General features: G+C 42.2%; 2 protein-coding genes across 4 annotated transcripts; one reads left to right on the plus strand and one right to left on the minus strand.

The window, feature by feature from the left end:
• Positions 1–498: 498 nt before the first annotated feature.
• Positions 499–6303, minus strand: usb1 (U6 snRNA biogenesis 1). 3 transcript variants are annotated; one of them, XM_034141122.1, is made up of 8 exons: positions 6194–6303; positions 5950–6111; positions 5132–5271; positions 4861–5044; positions 4037–4090; positions 2652–2757; positions 2315–2398; positions 499–1138 (listed from the first exon to the last, which is right to left on the minus strand). In XM_034141122.1, coding segments are annotated over exons 1-8 (840 nt in total). In that variant the 5' UTR covers positions 6196–6303; the 3' UTR covers positions 499–1030. The 3 variants fall into 3 exon arrangements, with proteins under 3 accessions (XP_033997013.1, XP_033997014.1, XP_033997015.1); XM_034141124.1 differs by having other exon boundaries at positions 502–1138; positions 5950–6093; XM_034141123.1 differs by having other exon boundaries at positions 500–1138; positions 5950–6303.
• Positions 6304–6931: 628 nt separating this feature from the next.
• znf319b (zinc finger protein 319b) lies at positions 6932–10498 on the plus strand. Its single transcript, XM_034141104.1, has 3 exons — positions 6932–7289; positions 8225–8330; positions 8416–10498. The coding sequence occupies exons 2-3, from the start codon at positions 8326–8328 to the stop codon at positions 10271–10273; spliced, it is 1863 nt and encodes a 620-aa protein (XP_033996995.1). The 5' UTR covers positions 6932–7289; positions 8225–8325; the 3' UTR covers positions 10274–10498.
• Positions 10499–11405: the final 907 nt, after the last annotated feature.

The raw sequence follows: 11405 nt of genomic DNA on the forward strand, positions 1-11405 counted from the left end.
CTGTAACTTTGTCTTGAAAGAACGTTACGCATTGAACTGATGTTCACAATCATGTTTATTTCCTTCTTGGTACAATTATGAAACAGCGTGAAAACGTATTCGCCTAGACCGGCATTTACAAATGTTCGCGCCTTTTTACTCTCTCACAAACATTGTAAACATCCGGGCTAGAGGTCACATGACTTCCGGTACGAAAACTTGCCTCAACAACATTAAACAAAGTTCAAGCATACATGAAGCACAATCCTCCGTGTTTGAACCTCTTAAATCGCTGCATAGCCGATTTATTTGGACTGGATTATCCCAGAGGCTAAACATTCTTTATAACACAGTTTCAGATTTGTGAAACCTTAATTTTATTTGTGAAAATACAAAAGAAGAGAGATTTCAGTGCTTTTTCGCATCCTGGCCACATTAGACCAGGTCCTGATCTAAAACCACTATACCTAGACTCATCAAATCTGGACTGGATTATCCCAGAGAGTCAAAAGATTCTTTATAACACAGTTTTGAGATTTGTGAAACCTTAATTCTATTTGTGAAAATACAAAAAAGGGAGATTTCAGTGCTTTTTTTACATGTAGACCACATTAGACCAGGTCCTGATCTAAAACCACTATACCTAGATAATAATTACCCTATACCTGAATGTCCAAAACTTCATAAAAACAGCGGTTGCTAAAGAGACTAAAAAAAGACAACTGACTGTCATTATGCTGAACATAAGCCGCCTTGAGCTTAGCGGTGGTGACGTGATCTCACGCGACGGTGATGTAGCTCCTTTATAGCCTAACTATAGCTTTTTACTTCTGCAAATTTAATTTATGCTTAAAGTGGTGTAAATATGTGGAGCCTACAAAAAAACATCACCACTGCACCACTCTAGGGAGCCTTGATTGTCGTTGTTTGGACCTGCCACATATCTGCCAGCAGTGTCAATACTAAGAGGGTTTAAGTGTTCCAGCTCTGTAGTGTGTCAGAAGAAAACAGCTGTCAATCTTAGGACGTCAAGGTTTTCATGTATCCACTTTCAGGGCTTCAGAGGGAAGCGGAAGGTTTTGTTTCCTGTTCTGAAGCGCAGCTCCTCGCAGTCCAACTGCAGCACGAATGGTCCTTCTTCATGGTTATCAACCAGACTCTAACAGGAAGAAAGGCAGACATTGATTAGCATTGACATTTAGTGCAAGATATTTTGTCAAAATTCCTGTTAGTGAGTGAAGTCCTCTTTACCCAAAGTTAGTCAGTAGTGTTCAGCACAATTCACATGTAGACCATTGTATGATTTGTTGGTGTTATCTAAAGCATACATTACACCTAGACTCTACCAAGACAAGAGGTCAACTGTTAGTAGTTCAGACCTTTTTTATATCGCTTAACAGAATATTGGCTGATATTGACCACACTCTTGGGTCACATGGTAGAAAAAAATAGATCGGTAAATAATGCCTTTTGGCTCAGTCAGTTTGATTACCTGTGTTCATTTTGCTTAAGATACTTTAGGCCTACATTTTTTTTCTTTTTATTTAATCGTTTATTTGGCAGGGACAATGCACAGTAATGAACACTTAAAACATTAAAATGTGTCAAGTGTAACAGTGCCAGATTTAGCTTTGAGCTAATTTCCATCCGCAGTCCCTCACATAAAACATTTAAGAAAATGACATTTTACAAACATAGCAAAAACAAAATACATGATATGCAAAAAGTGCAAAAGAGCAAGAGCAGCATACACAAGTATTTATGACATGGTAATACAATATAACAGCCACGTCATATAAAGTGCAAGAGGAGATAAAGTGGTCCGTCTACGGTGGACCTCACAGTCTCCTCTGGTTTCTGACCTAGTGCAGCGTCCAGTGTGTTTTTTGTGGATGAAATATAACATTACAGTACCACATTCAATTAATATCATAAAACTGCCCAAAGGTACAATAAGGTCACTGTAAATGTATTCTGTACCGCAGACTCATAATAAGTTCCCATTAGAAATATTATAGTGATACAACAGCAGATTAAAGAGCTCCGTAGGGTCCTGTTAATCACGTTTCTTTCCATCGTGACCCAACCCAAGAGGGTCTCTTTAGATTTTAAATCTTTGGCATGAACACAGGTTTTTCAAAAGGATGCATTACTCAAGAATGATGCTTTTTAACAGCTTTATAATTATAACACATATACTTATTAGTGCTTTCTTTGTGAAAATCTATGTAATAGAGACACCTGTTAAATGACCCCCTTATATGTTGGCATTTATATATTGGCAGAACATTGGAATAATTTAAGATGTAAGAAACACAGAGTGGGGTCAGTGTACCTGCATCCCCTGAATGCACCCCTCCTTCATCTGTCCCGTCAGGTCTCCAGCACACCAGGCCAGACTCACATGGAAAGAAGGATCCTTCAAAACAGACCAGGGTGGATGTTAGGTTTACAATCATTTATTGAATAGTAATTATTTTTACAATAAGTCATATGGGACAAACTGGGTGTTTTAATGCAAACAATACACCTGTCCTATTAGCTCAATATCTAAATGTAATTTAATAGTACCTAAACGACAGAAAAAGACTAATTCAAACTTAAAGAGTGACACACACAAACTGGTCTTGCTATATATTTCAAAGGATAAAATGTGTCTCTCAGACAGTGACCTTATAGAAGGTGTCCAGGTGAAAATCCGTCATGGTTTTGTCCACTTCATGGACCAGGTCCATTAACTGAGCATGCCCAGCGCACACCTCCATCCCCAGAAACGTCCTGCGGGGGACAACACACAGAGAGATAAGATATTTCTCACAGACACATTAAGAATTAAAATGTATACTTGACAGATAAGTCAATAACTTTTTGCAACAGTTAAAATTGAATGTGTAATGCAAAATGTTGATATATTATCGAAACTGTGATCTGAGACTAACGGACCGTCCACACAGCAGCGTTAAAAAAATCTTGAAACGCTTCTGCCCATTCACTTTGAATGGGGTGACATCACTTTCCGCCGAACTGCATTGTGGGCAGGCGAGCGGAGATTTTCAGGATTCAAAGTTGAACAATGTTCAACTTTTGAGGCTGAGGTGGAAGCGTCAGCCAATCAAATCCCGTGTACGCAAATCTGACAGTTCAAGCTCTAGCCAATCAAACGGCGTGTATGCTGGGAGAGACATACCGCAGGTCATTTCCTCATATTCCAAAAAATGGAGGAGAAATTAGCGGTAGGGAATCACCCGGTGCTTTATGACCAGTCCCTATTTACCTACCGGGATACAAACCGGAGGAGCCAGGCATGGAGGGAGGTGGCAGAGACAGTGGTATGTTTTCGCCTGTTTGGGGAGTTTATATCCAGTTTACTTCAAACTTTTTTGCTTCGTATGTCGGGGGCGGGAGATTCATGTGATTGGTTGTTGGTGCCTTGCTCGCAAAAAATCCCCAAGCTTCAGCTACGCCCACCTCCAAGATTTTTTTAACGCTGCTGTGTGGACGGTCCGTAAGTATTCTTGGGGATTTTTATTATTTTGTTGGTTTAGAAATGATGTTTTATTTGTTTGGTTTTTTCATTTTTTATTTGTCTTATCATCAATGTTCAGTTAATACTTTCATACAATTGTGATATTTTACTATAATTATCGTAATATGGCTTAATTGTTTTATTTTCATGGTTTTAAAGTCATAAGAATTTCTAAATGTACCAGACTGTTTTATTATCAGCCTTAACCACTTGTTCCTTATATCCTAATAAGTGATGAATATTTATCAAAATACCATTGTGTTAAAAATATGTGAAAGTACCAATGATCAACTCTACCATAATATTGCTGAACCCATATGGAAGCATTTGGTCAAAACTAATTGTGATATTTGATTGTCTGCATATCACCCAGCCCTAAGACTATATACCTAAAGACCTATGACTGAATAATACCCACACACACATATCTTTTTGTTTATAGCCCATTTGCCAGTGACTTACAGTAGTTATACATGTATACAGTACATGTTAATAGTGAGAAAGGGAGATAATTAAAAGCAGTGCCTGTACCTGGTCCTCTCAGCGTTACAGTAGACCCTCAGTCTCCCTGCTGTGCACAGAAACCTGGAAACAAGAAACACAGCATGGACACATTTCCACCAGAGTCAGATTCTGATGCAACTTGACTATCTTTTATTAACGATGTTCTCTATTCCACTTACTCCAGTGCAAGTTATACTGCTGCTGCATACTGTATGCCGTTTTCCTCACCTTACCTGCAGAGATCCAATATGTATAGTATTTCATTGATTACCTATGCCTGCACTCTCTTCATTATTCTTGTCATACTGTATGCTAAGTACTTCTCTCACACATGCATTTTCACAAAAACATTTTTTATTCAACTTCAGACTGGTAGTGCAACTGTGAAAGCGTAACACTTTTTTAAAAAAAACAAGCTTTTAGTACAAATGCATGTGTTTTGGGAAGTAGCGAGCATAGAACTGAGTAAATGAGACTTGAATTATACCCAAATGGATAGATTGATATATATTTCAGCTTTTGTTAAATGCGGCCAACATTTTCTTGATTTCATCTAGACTTTTCTCAGTTTTTATATTCTACGTTAACAGTGGAGGCTTGCCTCAGTATTCGCCACAAGTTCATGGAAACCCACTGTGAATAATGAATACACAAATGGTTATCTTTATGAGTAATATTACTGAAAATGTAAGGATTTTTTGTCACAATTGAAATACTTGTCCTACAAATGGCTTCCTGTACATAGTGTTCCTGTACATATGTTCTGCAAACACACTGGTGTTAAGCAGAAAATAAATGAACAAATCCTATCAAATATGAGTTTCCTTCGTTGTATGGGTATTTGAGCTTACCTCTTGCAGTGCATCAGACCTGCCTTCAGGCTCTGGGTGACGGGTTGGATCCAGTGGTGTCTGAGCACCACCGTCTGAGACAGGCTGAGGTGGAACTCCTCCTGCAGGGTCAAAACCGCTCCATGGGCACTGGCAAACGAGAGCAGATCCTCCAACAACTCCATGAACTCCTCCTCAGGATGGTCTGATGTGCAGAGGAGAGAGAGAGAAGGTGGATTAAATCAATTAGAATGAAGTAATTACCAGCAGCAGTATGGTGTGTTGGTCTTACATGGTAAATAAACGTAACTGGCCCAGTTGCCTCTCTCATGTTTGAAGGAGCGGATGCGTCCACCATGAAGAGAGCTGTCTTCAGTCTCTGCGTCCTCTTCATCTGGAAACATGGCCAACAGGCAGCCAGGGAGAGGAAGCCTAATGAAACACACACCGGTGAGACCATAGGTTAATCCTCAAGGGGTTGGCCAGGAGAAGAAGTTGAATACATATTTTATTTTTAAATAAATTACCTACTTTTGGTCATATTTTACAAAATGTGTTTACTGCCTCATCCTGTATATATGGTGTATGTTTCTCTGTCGTGTTGGAATGTTATGTGACTAGGTAAAATGTCTCAATATTTGTAAATTATGCCACTTTCAAATTTAATTCTACATTTTGTAGGCACGTTTTTACATTTTTTAATCTTACTACTTTTATATTACAGCTTTTACTTTGCAGATTAGGATGACTAATACAAAATATAAATCAATGTATAAACTATGTTATATTGTTGAGCTACCTAGAACTATATACATATAAAGATACTCAATTAAACCCTTCCTTAACTAACTGCATCAATATTTATAATACAACAATTTATATCAAATAGATATGGTTCTGAAATGGGCGATACAGTACATAATGAGTGCTATAACTTTTGCTACGTTAAGCATATGCTAATACTTTTGTGCTTTTACCTGAGTAGCATTTTGAATGCAAGACTTCCATTTGTACTAACTTTTTTACACTATAGCACTGCTAGTTTTACTCAAGTAAAATATCTGATAACTTATTTCACTTCTGCAGACCGACACATTGACAAACACACACCTTGATTTAGGAGCCTGTTGCTCAATTTTGTGTTTCTTCCTCGCTGGGCCACCGTTGTTACCATCCTCTTCCTCTTGACACTTTCGAGAAAAACTGTTGTTTTCATCAGTCGGTACTGCGTCCTCACTTTCCTCCGAGCTGCTGCTGTAGCAAACCAACATCCTGTCATGTGTAATGTGTCAGAGCATAGCGAAACTTAAATACACATGTACATTTGCTATGAGACAGATATTAATTCACATACATATTTAAAGTTCAAATGTAGGCCAGATAAGCACGTTGACTGGGCTACAAAACGTATTTTTAGCGGCAAATGACAACCATTCGGCGGGTTGTCAACGCAGTCCTGCGCTTCCGGTGTAAACAACCTGTTGTAACACTAATTTTGTTCCCAGTGAAACGCAGCCCTGGCTCAAATTAGTTCCCCTTTCAGAGGTTTGAAACGATATGCATAATGAAATCGAGAAATCTGTCAAAATGCATGTTAGCCCCATAGACTGTATATATAAAGGTTAGCCCTCACAACATTTAAAAGAGGTGACAGCTACTGGTGAACCGAAGAAGAAGAAAAATAAGAAATACCATATTTTAAAGTGTTGTCTTATAAACATTCACTATTCACTATTTTATTCTTTATGACTCTATTTGCGAATAAATGTGTTGAATGGGGAAACGTTTACAGAAGTAAAAGCGTGTGTGCGTGTGTGTGTGTGTGTGTGTGTGTGTGTGTGTGTGTGTGTGTGTGTGTGTGTGTGTGTGTGTGGTGTGTGTGTGTGTGTGTGTGTGTGTGTGTGTGTGTGTGTGTGTGTGTGTGTGTGTGTGTGTGTGTGTGTGTGTGTGTGTGTGTGTGTGTGTGTGTGTGTGTGTGTGTGTGTGTGTGTGTGTGTGTGTGTGTGTGTGTGTGTGTGTGTGTGTGTGTGTGTGTGTGTGTGTGTGTTCTGACTGAGCATGCCAATGAACTATTGGTTTATTCATGTTCCCGTGTGCGGGCAGGGGCTCAGAAGCTAGCTGATAGCTAGCTAGCGAGCAATTTATAACAAAATGCATGTGTTTTCGATTGCTGAGAGAATGCCTTAGGAGTGGAATACATGTATACGTGAAACGAGACCGTTTATCTGGCAAATTGGTAATCCGTGGGAGAATTTTCACCAATTAGTATGACCCGCAAATAACATATTTTCCGGCCCCCGGAGCACAGTGCTCTAACAAGAGAGCATCCAAGCACCGTTTGCGGATGTGAAGAAGGAACCTAATGTTATTTGGGGGAGCAACGCTAGCTAACATACTGCAGACTGTCATTTTATCGGGGATATTTTTGCAGGCTTGACTGGACTCCACAGGTATGTAAATGCTTCGCTGTTTACATGTACCACACACTAGCTAAGGTGTCTCGGCAGCAGTAGCTACTGGACTGTTATTTTCATAAGGCTAGTCCGTTAACGTTAGCTCTTCCCTGCGCCTCTGTGGCTGAGTTAGCATGTGGCTAGGCTAGCTGGTTAGCCTACTGATCTTTGCCTGGAGACGAACAGGCAAATGCGCAGACGCTGTCTTCCACTTCTTTTTTTTACCCGCGAATCGTTGAGCATTTGGATTTCTACTTAATCGTTTGTAAAAATAACAGGTTTAATAATCATTTACATTTACGACTACGCGTTAAAGTGTCCAAGTGTGTATGTTAATGAATGGTTCAATGCTGTGCAATTCTGCGTTCACGTTGCACATCTCAAGTTGTTTGAAATACATTTTTCTGAAATGGGATGATTACAGCAATGTCAAAATGCAGTACATGTAATTGTAAGGATGTTTTTCACAATACATGTCTTGTGGGTGATTCATTATGACTGATGCAAACAGGCTTTCAACAGATTACCTCTTCTATAGTTGCTACTAGTAAACTAGATAGGAAGAATCTGCTGTGTTATTTGTCTTGAGGGGCTGCCTGCATAGTCTTGACCCAGCAGTTACCTAATATTGCAACACAGATCACAGTACTTAGTAGTAAGTAATTAAGTGTGAACGTTTAATCCTGCAGAGTTTATCAAGAAAAATCATCAAAACTGATGTAGAAAATTACATTTGCAATCTTGAACAACAATTTTGAAAGCATTCTGCTACAACAATATAAATATACATATTCATTTTGACCATGGTATACTGGCAGTTTGATCAGTGGATGTTGTAAATACAACATAATCTTACATCTTTGCTTTTGAGTAGTAGCTCCTTTGATTGCACATTGATGTTCTGTCTCACCTTAATTATTTTGTTCATACAGTTACCAGTTAAATGCCACAAATGAAGTCAAAGTAGGAGGATTACTTCCATCCCTCCACACAAGTCAGATCTCCACTCCTCTGGACAGTTCCACTTGCTGAAATGGAGTGAGTTTTTTTTTCATTTTTTCAAAACAATCTAAAGTCTCAGCTAATTATTTAAATATGTTTTAATCTCCATTTCTTGCCGCAGTTGGACCGCACCGGCTGCCAAACTGAATCCCTACTCCCGAGCCCGCATGCCCGAGGCCTGGCAGCAGCATGCAGTCGCTCCACCTCCAGTCGTCCACACCATACCTCCATCTGCTGAGAACGCATTGGGCTGTGCAGTGTATGGCATTGTACTACAGCAGGATGCTACGTCTTTACAGCAGCCGCAGCAGACCCAGCATGGACAGCACAGCCAACAACACAACAGTCAGCAGCATGGAGGGGGGCAGCTCAGTCAGCAGCAGCAGCACCCCGCCCAGGCCCAGCAGAGCACCCTGCAGGTAGCAGCGGAAGCAGGACACAAGTGCGGGGCCTGTGGACATGATATCTCTCACCTGGCCAACCCACACGAGCACCAGTGCATGGTGAATCAGGACAGGTCATTCCAGTGCACTCAGTGCTTGAAGATTTTCCACCAGGCGACAGACTTGCTAGAGCACCAGTGTGTTCAGGTGGAGCAGAAGCCGTTTGTGTGTGGAGTTTGTAAGATGGGCTTCTCTCTACTCACCTCTTTAGCGCAGCACCATACGTCCCACAACAGCACCAACCCAATGAAGTGTTCAATATGCGAGAAAACCTACCGACCCGGTTCTTCTGGCAACACCACGCCCACCTCAAATACTCCCCAGCAGCCCAGCAGCGACGGGGCGTCGGCAAGCAGCAGCTCATCCATTCTACCGTTTCCCTCGGCGCGAGACCGGCCGTACAAATGCTCCGTTTGCCAGAAGGGCTTCAAACACATGTCAGAACTCACGCGGCACGAGAGGGTGCACACGGGCGAAAAACCCTTCAAATGCGACACATGCGACAAGGCCTTCAGCCAGTCGTCCCATCTCCAGCACCACCAGCGGACACACAGCAGCGAACGGCCGTTCAAGTGCGCCGTTTGCGAGAAGAGTTTCAAGCACCGCTCCCACCTCGTGCGTCACATGTACGTGCATTCGGGCGAGCACTTATTCAAATGCAACTTATGCGAGCTGCACTTCAAAGAGTCGTCGGAGCTTCTCCACCACCCCTGCCATCCGCAGGGTTCCCGGCCGTTCCGCTGCGCCACGTGCGGTAAAGGTTTCAAGCGTCCGTCTGACCTCCGGCAGCACGAGCGCACACACTCGGAGGAGCGTCCCTTCCACTGTGACGAGTGCCAGATGAGCTTCAAGCAGCAGTACGCACTGGTGCGCCACAGGCGAACGCACAAAGACCCTGCGGACCGCCCGTTCAAATGCAACCTGTGTGACAAGGGCTTCATGCAGCCCTCACACCTCCTCTACCACCAGCACGTCCACGGCATGGACAACCTGTTTAAGTGCGCCTCATGCCAGAAAGAGTTCAGCCAGTCTGGAGAGCTGCTCAGACACAAGTGCGGCGATTCGTCCAACACCTCGCCAGACAAGCCGTACAAGTGCGACGTTTGCGGTAAAGGGTACAAGAAGAGTTCTACGTTACAGCGGCATCAAAATTCTCACTGCCAGGAGAAGCCTCTAAAGTGCTCCCTCTGTGACCGCCGATTCCTGTCATCTTCAGAATTTGTCCAGCATCGATGCGACCCATCCCGAGAAAAGCCGCTGAAGTGCCCTGAATGCGAGAAACGTTTTAAATACTCCTCGGACCTGAACAGACACCGGCGCGTGCATACAGGGGAGAAACCGTACAAATGTGGCCACTGCACCAAGGGCTTCAAACAACGCGAGCACTTGACCAAACACACGAGCACACACTCCAGAGAAGGGCAGTTTAAATGTGTTTGGTGTGGGGAGCGTTTCAGTGACTTAGGCTCTTTGCAGGATCACACAGTGCAGCACACAGCCGAAGGCGGTGGTTACCCAGTGCCAGAGTGCTTATAAAGACTTTTTCTCTTAAACAGACAGTCCCCATACTGTTGTTGTCTTGTCCATCCACATTTGCAGGATATGATTATTGCATTCATTACAACATCAAATGTTTGATGCTTTACTAACCCACTTCCCTTTTGTTCTATGACCCTGTCATTCCATCAGATATTTTCTTTTTTCTTTCTGTACTTTCTTTTTTCTTTGTTCCACATCTTTCTTTTATCCCTCCTCTCCTCTTTTTATCATTACATTACATTACAATACATTACAATACATTACATTGCATTTAGCTGACGCTTTTATCCAAAGCGACTTACAAGAAGTGCATTCGACCAGGAAGATACAAACTTGAAGAAAACCGAATCATATAAGTACATCAGGTTTCATAGAGCCAAAACATTTCAAGTGCTACTCAACTGGCTTTAGATAAGCCAGTCCTTTATTAGTATATAAGTGCTTTGTTAGTAATTCTATCGCTCGAAGTGGAGTCGAAAGAGATGAGTTTTCAGTCTGCGCCGGAAGATGTGTAGGCTATCTGCTGTCCTAATGTCAATGGGGAGCTCATTCCACCATTTTGGAGCCAGGATAGCAAACCGACGTGTTTTTGCTGATGGGAACTTGGGTCCCCCTCGCAGTGCGGGTGCAGCGAGCCGTTTGGCTGATGCAGAGCGGAGTTCACGTGCTGGGGTGTATGGTCTAACCATGTCCTGGATGTAGGAAGGGCCAGATCCATTCACAGCATGGTACGCAAGTACCAATGTCTTGAAGTGGATTCTAGCAGTTACCGGAAGCCAGTGAAGGGAGCGGAGGAGCGGTGTGGTGTGGGAACATTTTGGAAGGTTGAAGACCAGACGAGCTGCTGCATTCTGGATGAGCTGCAGAGGTCGGATGGCACATGCAGGTAGACCAGCCACCACAATCAGACAGTTCTAACAGTAAAGAGGCAACAGCCACTTAAGCTGCCATTAGCCAAACTTAAATCAGAAAGAAACAGGTGCCATAATGCAGGTTGATGCATTAATACTTATGTCCCACCTAATTGAAGGAAAAAAAAGTTATTTCATTAAACTGTCTTATGTGACAGCTATAGTTTTCTTTTAATTTGGTACTTTGAGAGGCCCTATTATGCCCGAAATATCCTCTA

Source organism: Trematomus bernacchii, unplaced genomic scaffold (assembly GCF_902827165.1).
Source record: "Trematomus bernacchii unplaced genomic scaffold, fTreBer1.1, whole genome shotgun sequence".
NCBI lineage: Eukaryota > Metazoa > Chordata > Actinopteri > Perciformes > Nototheniidae > Trematomus > Trematomus bernacchii.